The sequence below is a fragment of the Nipponia nippon genome, unplaced genomic scaffold (genome assembly GCF_047370975.1).
Source record: "Nipponia nippon isolate SJK-2023a ecotype South Korea unplaced genomic scaffold, ASM4737097v1 scaffold_2, whole genome shotgun sequence".
Taxonomy (NCBI): Eukaryota; Metazoa; Chordata; class Aves; order Pelecaniformes; family Threskiornithidae; genus Nipponia; species Nipponia nippon.
The window spans coordinates 104,868,391-104,885,498 of NW_028262336.1; the positions used below are offsets into that span (position 1 = coordinate 104,868,391).

The 17,108-nt window shown below is 38.4% G+C and overlaps 1 protein-coding gene across 1 annotated transcript in view; it reads left to right on the plus strand.

Annotated features, from left to right (window-relative positions):
• CCDC169 (coiled-coil domain containing 169) overlaps positions 1-16,015 on the plus strand; it is a 32,261-nt gene extending 16,246 nt beyond the window's left edge. The window contains exons 5-8 of the mRNA XM_087759198.1: positions 7,445-7,543; positions 7,743-7,796; positions 11,661-11,737; positions 15,821-16,015. Coding sequence (XP_087615324.1) covers positions 7,445-7,543; positions 7,743-7,796; positions 11,661-11,737; positions 15,821-15,923 — 333 coding nt within the window. The 3' untranslated portion in view covers positions 15,924-16,015. The remainder of the gene's footprint in view (positions 1-7,444; positions 7,544-7,742; positions 7,797-11,660; positions 11,738-15,820) is intronic.
• The last annotated feature ends 1,093 nt before the right edge of the window (positions 16,016-17,108 follow it).

Here is a 17,108-nt window from a genome sequence, read left to right on the forward strand (position 1 = left end):
CCCTTAGTCAGCTTATGTCTCCTTTTCAGGAATACATTGTGCAGCTATTCAAGGCTTAGTAGAAGAACCTGTAATATATCTAACTTAAAAAAACATTTAAATATTCAGTTAAACCACTTCTAAAAAGCTTTTTCAATCTTTATCTTACTGGTTCATCCTGGGGTTTTCTTGGCAATTTCTCCTTCTGAGGGGGTGCTGCATACCGGGGAGGTTCTTCCTGGTCCTTGCTTTGTATTGAGACTTTTCTGTGCTCCAGGAGCTCTGCTGCAAGTCTCTGTTACTGTATGCTTTAAACTCTGTTTTCTGTGAGCTTTTGCTTTTGTGTTGTTTTACTGTGTTAAGCACTAAGCTGATCATACAACCATAAACATCGAGAATTGAATGTTTCAGTGAGGTTTCTTTCTGTTTACTTCCCACAGAATTCAGGAAAGGCAAATCCAGCCCTTAATGATTTGGCTGAGTTCATATGCTGGTGTGTCTCACTTCTTGATTTGTATTGTTGTACAGCAGCTAAAGACTTCAGGTATATAAGGTTTCAGCTAGTTCTTCAATTACTGCCTTGAAAGTAGGGGTGAGAAGTAACTTACAATCACTCCTGGCTAAAGTGGGTCTCTAGAACCTCTTTGAAGTTTTACCATTTAAAATTTTCTTGTGTCTGTTTTTGAAATTGCATTTTATAGTGTTTGGGGACTTGGAGAGGTCTTTTAGTTGAGTAGGAACATCTGTGTCACTCGATTCCCATACGAACTTCAGTATTGCCATACTGAGCTCTGCATCATCAATTAGGTGTGTGGACACAGGAACAGAAGTCAGAAAGCTGAGTTAGCTGCCTAAGTTTCCTAGGTATTAACTGGGAGAAAGGCAGCTAGATTGGGATTCACAACAGAGTGCGTAGTAGAGATGGAAAAGTTGGTAAGAAACGCCCAAGAATTGTGTCTGAAATCCTGCCTTCTTTCCAGAAGTAGGCATGATCTCCCAGCCTTTCTCACTTGTTCCTTCTCCATCCATATAAATTTTGCATTTCTGACTGACTAACAGCCTGGCTTCAAAAATTATCTCAGCACTAGTTAAGTATAATGGCAAGGGCACTCTCAGGATATGAGATATGAGAATTCAAGCTCTTAGACTGTCAGAGGACTAAAATGTAACTCATCTAATTTCTTTGTGGGTTAATTTTTAGGCTGTTAGAAGAGAATTCCTCCCTCATGTAATGTGGGTGGAGCATGCTTTTCAAGTTGTGCCCCATTAGGGAGGTGACCACCAGGAAGCTTTGCTTTGAAATTCTATAAAGGCTTTCAGCAGCAAACTAAGCAGCTTGATTAAGCTTGTGCTTATGGGCAACCACAACTGCAAAAGCTCAGATGCCTACCTAAGTTATATGACAAAACCAGATGTGAAGAATGTAAGACATTGCATAGATTGCTTTATTAGCAGTAGGATGTTAAATTCTGCCTGAAGTGCAACTTAAGACTCTAGTCCCTTTTTGATTTTGGGTTTCACTTCCCAATCTGTAAATTGGGAGTAATTTATAACTTTCTTATTTCACAGGAGAACTGTAAGCATAGGTACATTACAAAGTATGAGGCACCCAGATACTGTAGGGATGGTAACTGTATACTTTAGTCACATTATCAACCTATTTTCATCTGCTTGCTCATCAGAAGCAGTGTACTGCACCGTTTTTTTGCTTGCCGTTGGATATCATCCTTGCTCCAGAGCTGAATGAATGCCCAGGCGTCTGCACTGGACCAGCTGCATTGGCAGCAAAAAATAGACAGCGCGTCTGAAAAGATTAAATGAAAAAAGCTCTAAAAGTAGTTTACTTTGTAGGTGAAAGGACTCAAAGAAATTAGACGAGTACCATCACTGAGGAGATACCAAATTGCTCTGTTGTGACTAACAACAGCTGCAACACCAAGTCTTGCTGTCTTGCATAACACTGATGGACAATCTAGTGAGGAAATAAATAGTGGGCTGTGGATTTACATAGAACAAATCTGGAGAGCGGCATGAACTTCTGTATTTACTGTATTTAAGCTTGCTGTGGTGGTACAAAATATGTTGTAGGTGGTACAAAATATGTTGTACAAAATATGCTGTCACATGGTTATAATCTTTAATGTGCAGTCAGGTCAGGAAGGCAAAAAAAATTAATTTCCTAGTTTGACAGTGGTGAGGCCTTCTCTGTCTGTCTTGTTTAATTCTGTACAGAAACTGATGATGTAATGAAATAGCACATGACCCTAGTGGAATTTACCCAAATCTTCTCTTTAATCTGCAGCTTACTTTTTCTCCTTGAATTGGCCAATGTTGACTGTATTGGCTGTAGAAGCCTTCTGTATTAGGACAAAGATTTAATTTGCATGCAAGATACTTCTCCTTTAATTAGGAAAAACCAAAAAAAACCTCATTTTTTTTCATGTCTCCAGTGTGTCTGCTATAACGGATTAAAGTTAATAACACTTCAGTCATGTGCAAAACATTCTTGAAAGATACAGCTCTTCTGTATCTTTTTTTTTTAACAGTGGGAGGGGTAATTCTCTCTTGGCAACATGTTTTAAAAGTATTGTGCCTTTTGCCATGGTCCTGCAAAATCTTGACTTTAATGGAAATCATTCCTAGGGGAATCTCAGTAACAGCCAGAAATGTTTTTGTGAAAAATAAAATTTGGAGCCAAATAAGTAACATCATATACAGAAAATTATGAAAAAGAATAAAAGATGCAATGATCTGTAGAGGCTAGAAAGGAGAAGACTAGAGATTTCAAACACGCAGATGTAAGAGGCAGATGTATATGTTTGGTGGCTATCTGTTAGAAACCATTGGTAGGACTATCACTTTACACATCCAGAAAATAGAACAGCCTGATGATGTCCAAAGTCAAGGATATAAGTTATGGACCTGGGATCAAAATTCTCATATAAGAATGACATAATCTTTTGTGTAATGACAAATGACATTTTCAAGTTTACTCTGGAACAGACCAAAGAAGACTGCTAGGCTGGATGGATGCCCAAAAAAGTGGAAGCTGAAGTGGTCTGACCAAGGTACTGACTGAGAGATGGAAGGCACAGTTGTAACAATAAAATGAAGGTCACAGAATCACAGAATTGTTGAGGTTGGAAGGGACCTCTGGATCTTATTTTGTCCAACCCCCCTGCTCAGGCAGGGCCACCTAGAGCCAGTTGCCCAGGATCATGTCTAGACGTTTTCTTAATATCTCTGAGGAGGGAGACTAGACAACCTCCCTGGGCAACCTATTCCAGTGCTTGGTCACTCTCACAGTAAAAAAGTGTTTCCTAATGTTCAGAGGAAACCTTCTGTGTTTCAGCTTGTGCCTATTGCCTCATGTCCTGTCACTGGACAGCACTGAAAAGAGCCTGGATCTGTCCTCTTCGGACCCTCCCTCCAAGTAATTATATACATTAATAAGATCCCCCCTCAGCCTTCTCTTCTCTAGGCTGAACAGTCCCAGCTCTCTCCGCCTTTCCTCATATGAGAGATGCTCCAGTCCCTTAATCATCCTTGTGGCCCTTCATTGAACTCTCTCCAGTATGTCCATGTCTCTCTTGCACTGGGGAGCCCAGAACTGGACACAGGACTCCAGGTGTGGCCTCACCAGTGCTGAGCAGAGGGGAAGGATCACCTCCCTCAACTTGCTGGCAATGGTTTGCCTAATGCAGCCCAGGATAACATTGACCTTCTTTGCAACAAGGGCACATCGCTGGCTCATGTTCAACTTGGTGTCCACCAGGACCCCCAGGTCCTTTTCTACCATGCTGCTTTGGACTTTGGTCTTCTCCTTGTTGAACTTCATGAGGTTCCTGTCAGCCCATTTCTCGAGCCTGTCGAGGTCCCTCTGGATGACAGCACGACCCTCTGGCATATCAGCCACTCCTCCCCGGTTGGTGTTGTCTGTAACCTTCCTGAAGGGGACACTCTGCCCCATCATCCAGATCATTAATGAAGATGTTAAACAGGACCAGACTCGGTGTTGATCCCTTAAGGCTTAAATTAGGCTTGGAATTTTTTTACCATTAGCAAGCATTCATAAACTCTCTGAGAAATAGACCACACATGGATATTGGCCTTCTAGATCTGAGGTTAGCATGATAAATAGGGAAAAATTTCCATGAAAAAAGAATGGGAGAATATTTGGAGAGAGTCATATTATCTTCCTTTCCATGTTTACCAGGAGAATCTGGTAAATAAAGGCATAGCAAAGTGTTAAGGTCATGAGAAAAAATAACTGATTATTAAGGCAACGGTCAGGTAGTCAGTACAGAAAGTGAAAGGATTCAGCTATTCTGACTAGGGAGATGCTTGAGTTAGAAATAAAAAGAAACAAAAATTCTGAAACAGATACTTATTTTACACAGGAGGCCTAAGCAGACAAATGGAAGAACCTGATTAGCCTGAAATGTAATAACATTGATAATGAAAACATGATGGGATAACAAATATTAAAGGTATGCACTTGGCAGGAAAGATCAAAACAGAGAGAGATGTGGTATGTAGCAGATGTGAAAGACTTTTACATTAAAGTTGTTCTTTCTTCATCATCTGTTTGAATTAATTCATCTAGAGGATGGATAGGAAAACAAATTTTAATCACAGTAATACTGGGAAATAATATTGAAATATATATTGAAACAATATGACTCACTTAAATATTAGGACAGCAATATTTTCTTTTCTATATGTAGAAGTCTACCTCTTGGCTAGAACTTTTAATTCCTAGTACAGGGAGTGCAGGTCTAATTAATACAGTCAGCTGAGTATAGAGAGTTGTATCTAGATTTATCTAAGTAGGCATCTTCAGTGGAATAGTTGCAGATGTTTCAGTGCAGAGTAGCCCACTGCTGCTCCAGAAGGACATGCGTCTCCTGTAACCCATGTCATACCTGCCACACGTGAATGTCTTGGATGCTCTAGGGCATCTCAGATGGCAACTGAGTTGAGCTCCTTAGCTGCTCAGCTGAATGAATCTGTGCATCATTGATTGTATCGACTGTGACTCTTAGTAGGAGCTTAGTTCACATATGGGCACTCAAATGTAGATATCCTCACCTCAGACTGAATCCCATCCATACAGTCAAATATAGATATAAATATAAAATTTGGATGGATGAATTTGGATATAATATTATTAGATTACTTCCAGAAATTGTATCATATGTGATACTTGTAAATAAAGACTGAAAACCAACTTCTAGTAATAATGACGAGGCACAGATCTCAGCAGATGTGACAGTTAACACATTTTATCAGAAAATGCTGGATAAAAAGGAGGGAATGCCGTTTTAGATTTTGAAAATCTAGAAGAACATTGCAGAAAAGCCAGTCATAAAAACTGTCAGATCAAGTGATCATGAATTCATTCGTTTTAAATTAAACATGTATATATTGCCTAAATTTTCAGTAAAGGCAGAAACAACAAAATGCAGGACAAAGGAAGAAATAGCTAATGCCAGCAAGTGCTTGGAAGAGAAAATGACAGTAACCAAATCCTAAGGAAAACTCAAGACCCTGGATATGCTTAAATTGAGGGAAATGGGTAATCCATACCTTAGGATTCTGAAAGAACTGGCTTGCTTCATCACTGACCTGATTGATAGCACATGGTTTTAATAAAGCTGTGGATGACGACACTGTGTACATTGGAGAAAAGCAATTTTTTTTTTTTTTAGTTTTAAGGTAGAGAAGGAACGGAATAATTGTTGCAAAAACAGACTGAAATACGGATTTATCAAAAGTGGCTCATGGCGAGCAAACCTGTTGACATTCTGTGATGAGACAATAGAATTGTTGTCACAATAAATACAGTAAGCTTGTTCAGTGTGACCTCTGCTAAAGATACTGTGTCACATGGTAAGTGGCTGATTAATTTGGATAAAATGAAAATTGCTAGATCTGTTGAAGGATTAAAGAGCTGGCAAATGGAAGATGATGGCGGTGACTAGTGAAGGAGGCTGCTGGGAGGGTACAAGCAGAGTTCTTCCAGGACCAGTTTTAGGACTAATCTTAACATTTAATGCATGACCTTGATACACAAAGTAGAAATAGATTATGATATCTTTCTCCTGATACCAATTATGTAATATAATAGGGATCTGGATGTTGTTTAGAAACAGAATGACACTGAAGACTAGATTATTAAAAATGGGATTAAAATTTAATAGTGTAGACCAAAGGATTTAGGAAATAGTAAAAAAATTCTGTTATGAATTGAGAGCTGGTCACCTGGACATAGCTGCAGAGGAGAATCTGGGTATTCTAGCTGATCCCATGTTGACTGTGAGCCATCACCGTGCAGGTGTGAAAAAGGAAAATGCAATCCTAAAATTTCTCTATACAGAAAAAGAAGTATTACTAACATGGTTCAAGGCAGTGAGATGGCTTTTGGAGTACTGCATACTCCAGTACAGTTCTGTTCTCCAACTGTAAGAAGGCGGAGGTCCAGCCTGGTGTGCAAAGGGGTTACTGTGATGATGAGATGAAAGGACAGCCTGCTGCGTGAGAGACCATTTTTAAAAGCTCAGCTTATTTGTCCTAGTAAAGTGAATGTTGAAAAAAGATGTTCCTGTTTTCTGTCTGTGCATGCTGGGGGCAAACACCAGGGAGGAAGAAGAGCAGTTATCTTAAAGATAATTTCAGTACAAGAACAAGCAGGTACAAACTGACCTTGAATAATCTGAGGCAAGGAATTAAAAAAGCCATCTACTATTAGAGCCTCCCAATAAGAATGTCTCTACTGGATGGAGTGGATCAATTTATGAAGGGGATTATGAGAAGCAGTTTCCTGTGTTAGAAATGGAGGAGGACCTGCTTGGGTGTGCATTCTACTTCCACTACAGAGCGAACAAAGAACTGGCCAGTGCCAGTAACAAAAATGGACTCTACCACTGTTACTCTAGCTCATCCCCATTGTAGACAAGGTAAATGGCTACACACCTAAGACAGATAGCCTCCCCACAAAATACTGCTTTCTGGCCAAGTTGTTATGGGTTACCTTTGACATCCCATGTGCCTCTTCAGCCAGTTGAGCAGCTCTCTCAGCAAGTGGTTTGAAAACAGATGTGCAGGTAAGATCTGAAATCTTCTTCCTACTGAAAAGAAGCCATCAGAATGAACTTTGGTTAGAAGTAAGGAGCAATTCTAGCTGGTCACCACAAGGTGACTTTGCTAACCTATCAAGGAGCAGCAGTGTGGAAAACCACATCTGTATCATTTTAACACTGTGGAAATGTGTAGTGCATAACTGACAATTGTAGCATATAGTTAACTCCTTTTGTCGCTGCAGTGTGCCAGCCAGAACAAAGGGCACAAGAAGCAAATAGAATGACAAGCATCATAATGCTTGAAGAATAAGGACTGTGGTGATGGTATCTTTATACAGAATGGAAATATTTGTAAAACATGGTTTTATTTACTGTAACCACAGGGTGCCTTAAAGGGGGTTCTTAAACAACTAGAAGAAGAGAAGAAAAGTCTCCAGAATCAGCTAAAAGACTATGAACTTAGATTGGAGCAAGAAGCAAAGGTTTGTAATCACTGTATGCCTCTAATCTATAAAAGCCATTATGTTGTCTGACAGACAATGTGTGTGGAACACACAATAGAATAGTTCCACAAAATATGTCCCTGGAAAAAAGCTCTGCTGTATATTTGTTTCTTCCTGTATGATTCAACTTTTAAAATATTTTGCTTAATGGTAGCCTATATCCCTTATTTTAATGTAGGCTTACCACAAAGCTAATGATGAGCGGCGCATGTACCTCTCAGAGATCTTACAGGTAAGAAAAATGGTGCAACTCAATAACTTTTAAAAATCACTGTGCTTTCTTAATATAGCAACAGCATCTGTTAATGCCATTAGGTCAAAGTCTTTTATCACTTCATTCATCTACCAAATCCATTACAAAAGCTGCTTTTTAACAATTTTACGAGCTAGAAATTGAAAGATTGCTACAGTTTATTTATTTTTAAATCTTTTTTTTTGCTTTTGTATCAATTGGAGTTTCATTGTTCCCAAGGATAGTCAAAGTGCCCTTAACTGAGAAAGCTGAAGCCATTTTCTGATATTTGCTTGCCCATCTTTTAGTCACAAGACTGCTATGCTAGTTTAATGTTTCAGTTGAAAAGAACAGAACCAAATTATTAGCAGTAGTGACACCCACCTTAAGTAGCAATTCCTCTTTTTCATATTTCCCTTTTTTCTTTTAAAGACAAACTAGCCAGCCAGCTCAGAATGACAATACAGCACATAATTAAATTTATAAAATAAGAGATAAGGTACTTTGTTTTTGTGCAATCAGAGGTTAAATTTTATTGCTGCAAATTATGTAATACATAACAGTTGATACTACAAACTGGAGAAACCTGTAAAGGAACCTGTAAAGATTTCTAGTATCTCTTATTCTGAAAGAGCTCTTAATTCCTGAATAATGTAAAAGTAACAGCTTAGTGTGATACTCAGGAATGACTGTCCCTGAATCCCTGTCACAGCTAACTGGGGTGAAAGGCTGTAATTAGCAGTGTTTCCATGTGTTTGCACAGTGGGCAACTGATCCTCTTACGAGGTTCATTGCTGCCTTGGGAAATCTGAAAGAATTGCTTAAACTAACTTTCCAGCCTGAAACCAAGAAAGAGCCCAGGAAATGCCCATGATAACTGTTAATATCTTTGCATTACCAGTGAAACTGGGAACTGCTGGAGGAAGAAGGTAGGAAATAAAAGATGATTTTATTACTGAACATGCTAGCAAGAGGAGTGCCCATGTTTAGCTGCCTAGAAAAGGACTTAAACATGCATAAAACATTATTTGAAGTCAGGTATATGCACTGGCATGTCGCTTAAATGGGGCATTAGGGACTAGGATTTTGCCACCAACGCCCCAGGTAGTTAGTGCATTATATTTTCAGTAATCAGTTATTTGCCCCCAGGATTTCAGAATCATATGAGAATAAAATAATAATCTTCAGATTAATCCTCCTATCTTTAGTTCTCTGAATGTTGAACAGCCAATCTAAAGTAGTTGTAGACGGATCCTCTGTAATCTGTGGAAGGAGAAGCATGTTTAAGGTGCAAACCATCACACCTGTTTTAGATCAAGATGAAATGAATTTCCCAGGGACTTATCTGTCTCTCTTCCTGAGCTATAGGTAGCCTAGGTGAGTAGTTTAGATTAGACATCTACCTTTTACATTGCTAATCTCAACATGGCCGTCAGCATAATCATGGTTGACTGTTGATTGCAAAATAATCAGTGGCTCATCCAGTCCCTTCAGGTCCTGTTCTCGTATGACTTTGATTTGATTGTTGCTTTTACATTCTTTTAAAATCTACATATGTTTGCCTTCCCTTTTAGCAGTTCATTTTAACAATAGGGGTAGTGGTAAACTTACATTCAGTCTAGACTCTTTCAGATGTATTAAAATTTCACTAGAGTCTGCACAGTAATGTTGGCAGCAGTTGAGTTAGAAGCATTTACCCATAGACTAACATTTTCCATACATTCCAAAGTAAATACACTACAGGATATTGTTATCCTGTGACAACAATATATCCCAGTGACACTCTTTCAGTTACAGAGAATGGATATAATGTTTCTTAGCCCTTTTTTTCCTCATTATGTTTGTGCTTTTCTGTAGCTCACAGTAAAAAAAATGAGAATAGAATGGAAGTTTTTACTGGTAGGTGTTAAAAAATCCCAGATGTTTTGGGTTTTTTTCTACTTTGTTTTGGATCCCTCCTGAAGCCTGCGGCAGAAGCAGAAGAGAGAGATGCTTCTGAGCAGACATTTCTTTTATTTACCTTTTTTATTATTGAGTGCTTTTCTGTTTTTTTACAAAATATATGTATCTTCTGTGTGCTTTTGTTGTTTGACTTGTCTGGATCCATAGTCAATTTTAAATGATAGTTTTAAAATAAATTAAAGATTTCACAAACTTTAGAACTCATGCTAGAGGCACTGATGGTTTATGGTGTATTCTTGTTTGCTTTTTTTGTTTTGTTTTCAATCTGAAAAAATGTTGGTTTGGGATTTGTACTCCACAAATCTCAAAGCACTTTCTGGTGGTATTCAGAAATTGGTTTTAGAAGCAGGCAAAGAAGAATGATAGCATATCTTTAAAAGGGCCATTCTTTCAGGCCAGATTTTTACCAAAAACTTTTGCTAGCATAGTAGAGTCTGACTTGTGATTGGGATTTCTTTGGAGAAAAAGCCCACAATTGTAGATGGGTACCGCTGGAAAGCTGCTTGTGCAACAACAGCTCATTTTAGTTGGGATAGGCCTGGAGTAAGCTGTACCAGCAAAAACAGTGCTATGGATAATAATCGTATATACTGGAACTCTATACTTACATAAATTAAAAAAAAAAAACAGTGAATGCAATTGAGCATAGGTCTTGCCTCATGTGTGACAGAATCACATCTGCTCAGAAAGATGATAAGTTACACTAGTCATCATCTTTAATACTGGAGTTCCTTAAGTGCAAAAACTTTCTTGCCTTCAAGGAAGTAAATCTGTGCAGATCCTATTCCATTTTTACGCTTTGCACTCTGAAAAGACTCTGCTTTAGTTATAGCTGACTTTGCTATGACTGGGTCAGGAATACTTGCCTGGTGCATTGTATACATGGAAGCGCAGTAGCAAACATTGTCTTACAAGTAGTGAGACATGCTTCTTTTCAGTGCCAGAATTTTTTCTCACAAGTGCAAGATGTTTTCACACATGCTATAAAATGTAATGTTCTAATGCAATATGTAATGTAATGTAATGTAATGTAATAATCCAAACCTTGAGCCTTGTTTAGGTAGCTCCAAATCTAGCTCTAGGCTTTCAAAAAGTCTTCACTGGCCTCGTGTGGCTGATAGGTTGTATATCATGATTATCATATACTTATTACATGTTCCTGATGGATCTGTTTAAAGGAGCTGAGAAAATTCCGTTCACTTACATTAGACACCCAGGTGTGCACAGCAGCCAGACGAGCCCTAAACCTTCTGTGTTTTCTGTTTTTCTGTCCATGGTATAGCTGTCCCTCTGAGAGGCAGTTTTAGAAAAGGCAGCTGGATGAGCCGGCAAGTGCTGGGTGAGGAGGGAGCCCTCTGAGCTAAGGAACAGGAGAACCAACTGATTTAATCCTGCTCAGATTCTGTTAAATGCAATAGCAAGGGTAGCAACTGTTTTTTTTCCACTATGTCCAGTAATGTAGGCTTGCAGAGCATGCAGAGATTTCCATGCTGTGTTAATTTTTTTAAAGTAGTTCCTGTTCTTAATTAATGGTTTAATCATTCAAAAGTACAACTAAGTCACTATAATTTGTTTTGTTTCCCATTCAGGGAAGTATGTTAGAAATATAATGCTTCCTCATTGAAAATGTGGAGTTATAGGCAGTATGACCAAAAATATGCTGATTGAAATTACATATTCTCTCATCATCCAGCTTAATAAATAATGGTATTTTTGCACATCAAGGGATTTTGGCATGTGTTCAATTCCCCAAATCAAGAAGGCATCAGTATAATAAGTGCGTAAAGTACTTTAAGTACAGTAAGACCATATTGGGTCAAAATCAGTTTGAAAAAATTTTACTTCTTTAACTGTGATTATGGTTAGAATTTAACTTGTTTTGTAAAAATTTGGCTATTGCAGACCTCAACTACACTTAAAATTGTTGAAAGGCAAAAACCAGATGCTCTGACAGGCAAGGGAGAAAACCAGATACTGAGGTAAATTTCCCTTATTTTCCCTCTGTTTTCTGGGTTATTATTTTTGCTAAGTAAGTACTCTGTTTTGAATATTGCAATTCTCTGTTGATGGTAAATAGCACTGAGCATAATCCTACTGACAAAGTATTAATATTAACATAATTTTTGATACTGCTTTTCAATCAGTTTTATTTAATACTATGTATGTTGCAATATTGAAAATATATCTATTTAAGTGGCCTTTTTAAAGTCTTACAATACCTCTGATGCTCTTCCCTTTCAACCTGTGTTTAAAATGGATTATTTTTTTCTATATTACTGCAGAGTTGGGAGCAACAAGTATACCCTTTAGTCCATTAAGAGTAATTCAATTAAATAATACCTTGCTTGGTCCTTTTTAGCCAATAGAGAATGTGAAGCTTTTTGTGGATGATAATGTGAGTGATTTTATATGACAACATATAAAGGCTTCATTGTTTAACAGATTCCTATTTAGTTATATGGGTTAGAAATTTAAATTTCAAAAGAGCCCACCTACTCTGAGCTATATAGAAATAAAATGAATTTCTGATTGTAGTGCTTGTGAGAAAGCTTGAAGTTGGAGGAGATTTATTTTTTAACTGAACTGAAAATGTTAAAAATATAAAGTACGAAGAATATAGGGAATCACATCAAAAGTGTGTTGGACCCAGTAACCTGCCTCCAGTGGCCATAAGTAGATGCCTACAAAAGTGCGTAAGCAGGCAGATGTAACATTTCCTTTTGGAATTCTCCCAAATACTTTATATTTGGAGACTTCCTGAGCTGGTATGGTTTCTATGTATTTAGTATCTCACAGTAAATACCATGAACCCACTTATTAAACCTACATTATTAAAATGAGCATACACAATACATATTGGGAACATCTGAAAATGTAATGAGTAAATTATAAGCCTGAAATTATGTAGACATATTTGCTTACCAGCTTTATTCTTTCATTCTGTATGAGCACAGAATCACAGGATTTCATAAATTGGAACAGTGGATCTTCGTGCTCCAGGAGAGGATATTAGTAGAATATGAATTAATGCAGTACAATATGAATTAAAGTCTATAACTGAAGTTTCTCAATACAGAAAAAGCACCGTATGGGTCTGAGTTACCCCATATATAGCCTGTGTGTTGCTTCTGGCCCCAGTGATGTTTGACATAGCTCATGTGGAGAAGGTCAGGAAGCTAGAACTAGGAGAATTCACTGTCTCTGCTGGGAGATTAAATATCATCAGCCAGATAGTGAGATTTGCTGAGGGTTAGCACTGATCTGTAATTATGTTGGGTTTTTTTTATAATTTATTTTAGTAGACCATTACTTGCCCTGAAATTATGTGACAGTGTGTTTCCGTAATTTTCTTTATATCAAACAAAAGAAAATAAAGTGTAGAAGAAAAGTGTCCTGTAATTACTGGTCTCAGAAGATGCATATTGTAACAAAATATCCTGTTTCAACCCATTTTCCCTCAGAGGATTTTTTTTTTTAACTTTTCAAAGTACTTTACACACATGAAGGGAATTGTTCATCTTTTAAATTGTCCTTAGTAGCAAAGGACCCAGTTTGCAAAGCACTGGAATTTGTAACCAGTGACTGAGAACTTTCAGGGCAAACTTTGGTCTTAGTTGGCAACATGGAGATAAGAATGGGGATTTGGCATAGTTTGTATTTTAAGGAAATACTAGAATGTAAGTAAGCGCCCCTTGATCATCACAAGGTTAACACAGCCATTGTTATATTATTCCTTTTTAATTATGTTTTGATTTACAGCCTGAAGGTTGTTCATTCAAGCTGACATTAATGAGAAATAATTTCATTCAAATAAGAGAAGAGCTGCATGATTGAAAATAAACTTGTTCTTGAGAATAATTTGAAAATTTTCTGTCCAGCGTTCTTAGCCCACTTCTGTTGGCCCTTCAGAAAATGCCCATCTTCACTGGATTTCAAACCATACTAAGAAACTATGTTTAATGTTTGTTTTAAGTGTAGGTACAGGTATGGAAAACCCAACCTATATATTAATGCAACACTGAAACATTCTTGAGTAGTAATTGTGAACACTAATTGTTGATGTGTTGTGTTTCCTGGCCATCCAAATGTAGAAGCCAAGTTCAGTAGATGTCCTTTTTATGGTATTTCACAGGACAAGAAGAAGATAGGCTAGCTGACAATTGGGAAAAACCATGGATGTCTTGATGATTTATGTCTCTGATGCAATATGAGCAGCCAATTTAATGCCATTCTGAGCCCTTACTGTTATACTGAGGCATATAGCAGGGCTGATTAGCTCAGTTTCAACACTGCACTGGCTGCAACTACCTGGCTTCTAAGTCCAGCTGGTTTTGAGTGGAAAGAGGTTTTGCTGCCGGCAGAATTCCACACAGACATATGCTGTCTGCTTGGTCCAGCTCTACAGTGATCTACAGATTAATCAATTGATTTTGAATAATCAGTTGATTAGTGAGCAAACTGGGGCCCTGGGTTCTGATCTTCTAAGCTCTGAGTGGAAGCAGCTCCATATCTCTATGGGAGCAGCTGTCCCTTCAAGACCATGACTGTTTTTAAGAGCTGGCACAAAGGATGTGTCAATCTCAAGAAGACTAGTGAGCCCTGTGGACAACTTTGTTGGCTGTTTGCCCAGAAATTAGAAGCTTGCATAGATCATGTCATCACAGCTTCTACCACATAACAAAATATTTCTCTGGCTACCATCTTGCATATAATTATGTGATGTTGTGATATATTTTCCTTCAGAATGCCTATTGCTTGAGAAAGACATTGAAACTTTGTATATTGTCATTAGAGATGTAAAGTGCTGTCTGTCCATTGTAGTAATGAACAGGGAGAGAAACAAATGTACATTGCATAAGAGTAGAGATGCATTGCTGCTTGATCGTGAGAATGACCTTTCCAGTTTGTGGAATCACCACCTCCCCCCCCCCCCCCCCGAGATTTATTTACATTCCCACTGATTTCTCTTAGAAGATCAAGACGAAAATAGTTCTAGTAGGGTTCATGTAGGTGGTGTATGTATCCATGATGAGTACCACTTCAGAAGTCTGCTGGCAGCATTTCCTATGTAAGATCATGGGCTCAAGAGCATGGGTCTCCAGAGTGGATATCGTGGTTTAACCCCAGCCAGCAACTAAGCACCACACAGCCGCTCGCTCACTCCCCCCACCCCGGTGGGATGGGGGAGAGAATTGGAAGGGTGAAAGTCAGAAAACTCGTGGGTTGAGATAAGAACAGTTTAATAATTGAAGTAAAATGAAATAGAATAGTAGTAATAATAATAATATAATAATACAATAATAATATACAAAGCAAGTGATACACGACACAATTGCTCACCACCCACCAATGGATGCCCAGCACGTCCCTGAGCAGCAGTCGCTGCCCCCTGGCCAGCTCCCCCCAGTTTATATACTGAGCATGACGTCATGTGGTATGGAATAGCCCCGGGGCCAGTTGGAGTCAGCCGTCCTGGCTGTGCCCCCTCCCAGCTTCTTGCGCACAGGGCAGAGCATGGGAAGATGAAAAGTCCTTGACCAGTGTGAGCACTACTTAGCAACAAACAAAACATCAGTGTGTTATCAACATTATTCTCATCCTAAATCCAAAACACAGCACTATACCAGCTACTAGGAAGAAAATTAACTCTATCCCAGCTGAAACCAGGACAGTGGAATACCTGCAGAGAACTGTAACTACATATACATGACGTGTTTTTCCATTTCCTAATGGGGATTATGTAACTGATGAAAATGTCTCCTTAGCCAGTTACCATTCTCTTTGTGCAAATGTTTAGTATTCTGTTCGTGTTGTTTGAATGCCATCATTTAGGTAGCAGGAAGTAGTCAGCAATCATGAGATGAGGATTGAGTTTGTATGCAGAATAATTAGATGCTCTGCTACCCTGCAAACCCAGAAATATACTTGTTTTTTCCTCTCTCAGGTTTATTAATTGACAATAGTAATCAGTTATGCAAATTTAAAAAGCACGCAAATTTCTAGCAGTTAAAGCTTACAGGGATTGTGGCACTTGATGACTAACTTCACCCATTTTATTTCAGAGGGAGATACAGTGTTCCAGGAAACCCGAAGATGGTTAATGCCCAAAAAGGATCGATTAAAAAGGCCATAGGAGTGAAGCAGCTTCCAAAACTAAAGCACTGATTTAATATTAATGCCAAGAACTTCCAATTGCTTTTTAAAAAAATTTAATTTAACTGAAAGTTTCTAAATTGAAAATGAAGGTATTTGTGCCATATTATAATACCAAACCCAGACTGGCATGTCTTCTTGGCAGCCTTAATGTAAGTGTTCCTCTGCCTAATGGAATTGTTCTTCTAGTTGCCATCTTTGTTCTGGTGATATCTCACCCGTTCCACTCTGGTTCTCATCAGTGGTTCTGGGTGTCAGGGAGCTGGAAGCCTTGGAAAACAGTTAATTTCTTTATACACTAGGTAGATCCTTGAACTCTCTGACTGCACCAGCAACCATTGAAAACAAACAAGCCTCTAACATTTTTGACATCTCAACCAAGAAGAAGAAAAAGGCAGACAGATGTAACCTGAAGTATTGTCTCACCACGCAGAATGGTAAATCGGCAGACAGATGTAACCTGAAGTATTGTCTCACCACTCAGAATGGTAAATCTCAGATAAAATTCCATCCAAGGGCATCCCCATTCAGTACAGGCACCAAAGAGAGACTCTCAAGGTGTCTGATGTTGGTACAGCTGAATATGCCTTTCGTTTGGCTTTTAAAAAGACCGCCAGCATAGTTTACTAGCCAGTCTGATTTCTTACATGATACCATACCGTAGAGTTCCTTTACCGTATAAAGTTGTTTTATATTCCATGAGCTTTCTTACCGCAGCAGAGAAGACAGTACACCTCCAAATTTAACTTTTTTAAAAGCTGGCTTGCCACAGATCCTGTGTTGACCACCACTTTCTCTTTGCGTAGTTTGGAAGCACAGCACCATTTCCAGCTACTTTAGGCACTAGTAATGCGGAGAAATGAAAGAAAAATTGAGCAGTTTTTATTAAGGATTCTTCAGAGCCTATCTCATGGATGGGGTTGTTTCTTTTAAACACTATATACACATTATGTTTCCTGATACTGGTATGTTGCTATTTGAAATTTGAACTCCCAGGTGAACCTTTGTATTCACAGTCTGGGTTCCATAAAAATCTCTAGGTATTCTTCAGTGGCACTGATCCATGTGTTTTTAGGGTCCAAAATAGTGCCAGTCTTTAAAGTCATCTCTTCAATGAAGGTAGAACTACTTTGTATTTTCATTCTTAAGCATGCAATTATTGTTGCAGTTTCATTACGTACATTTTAGTCATATAAA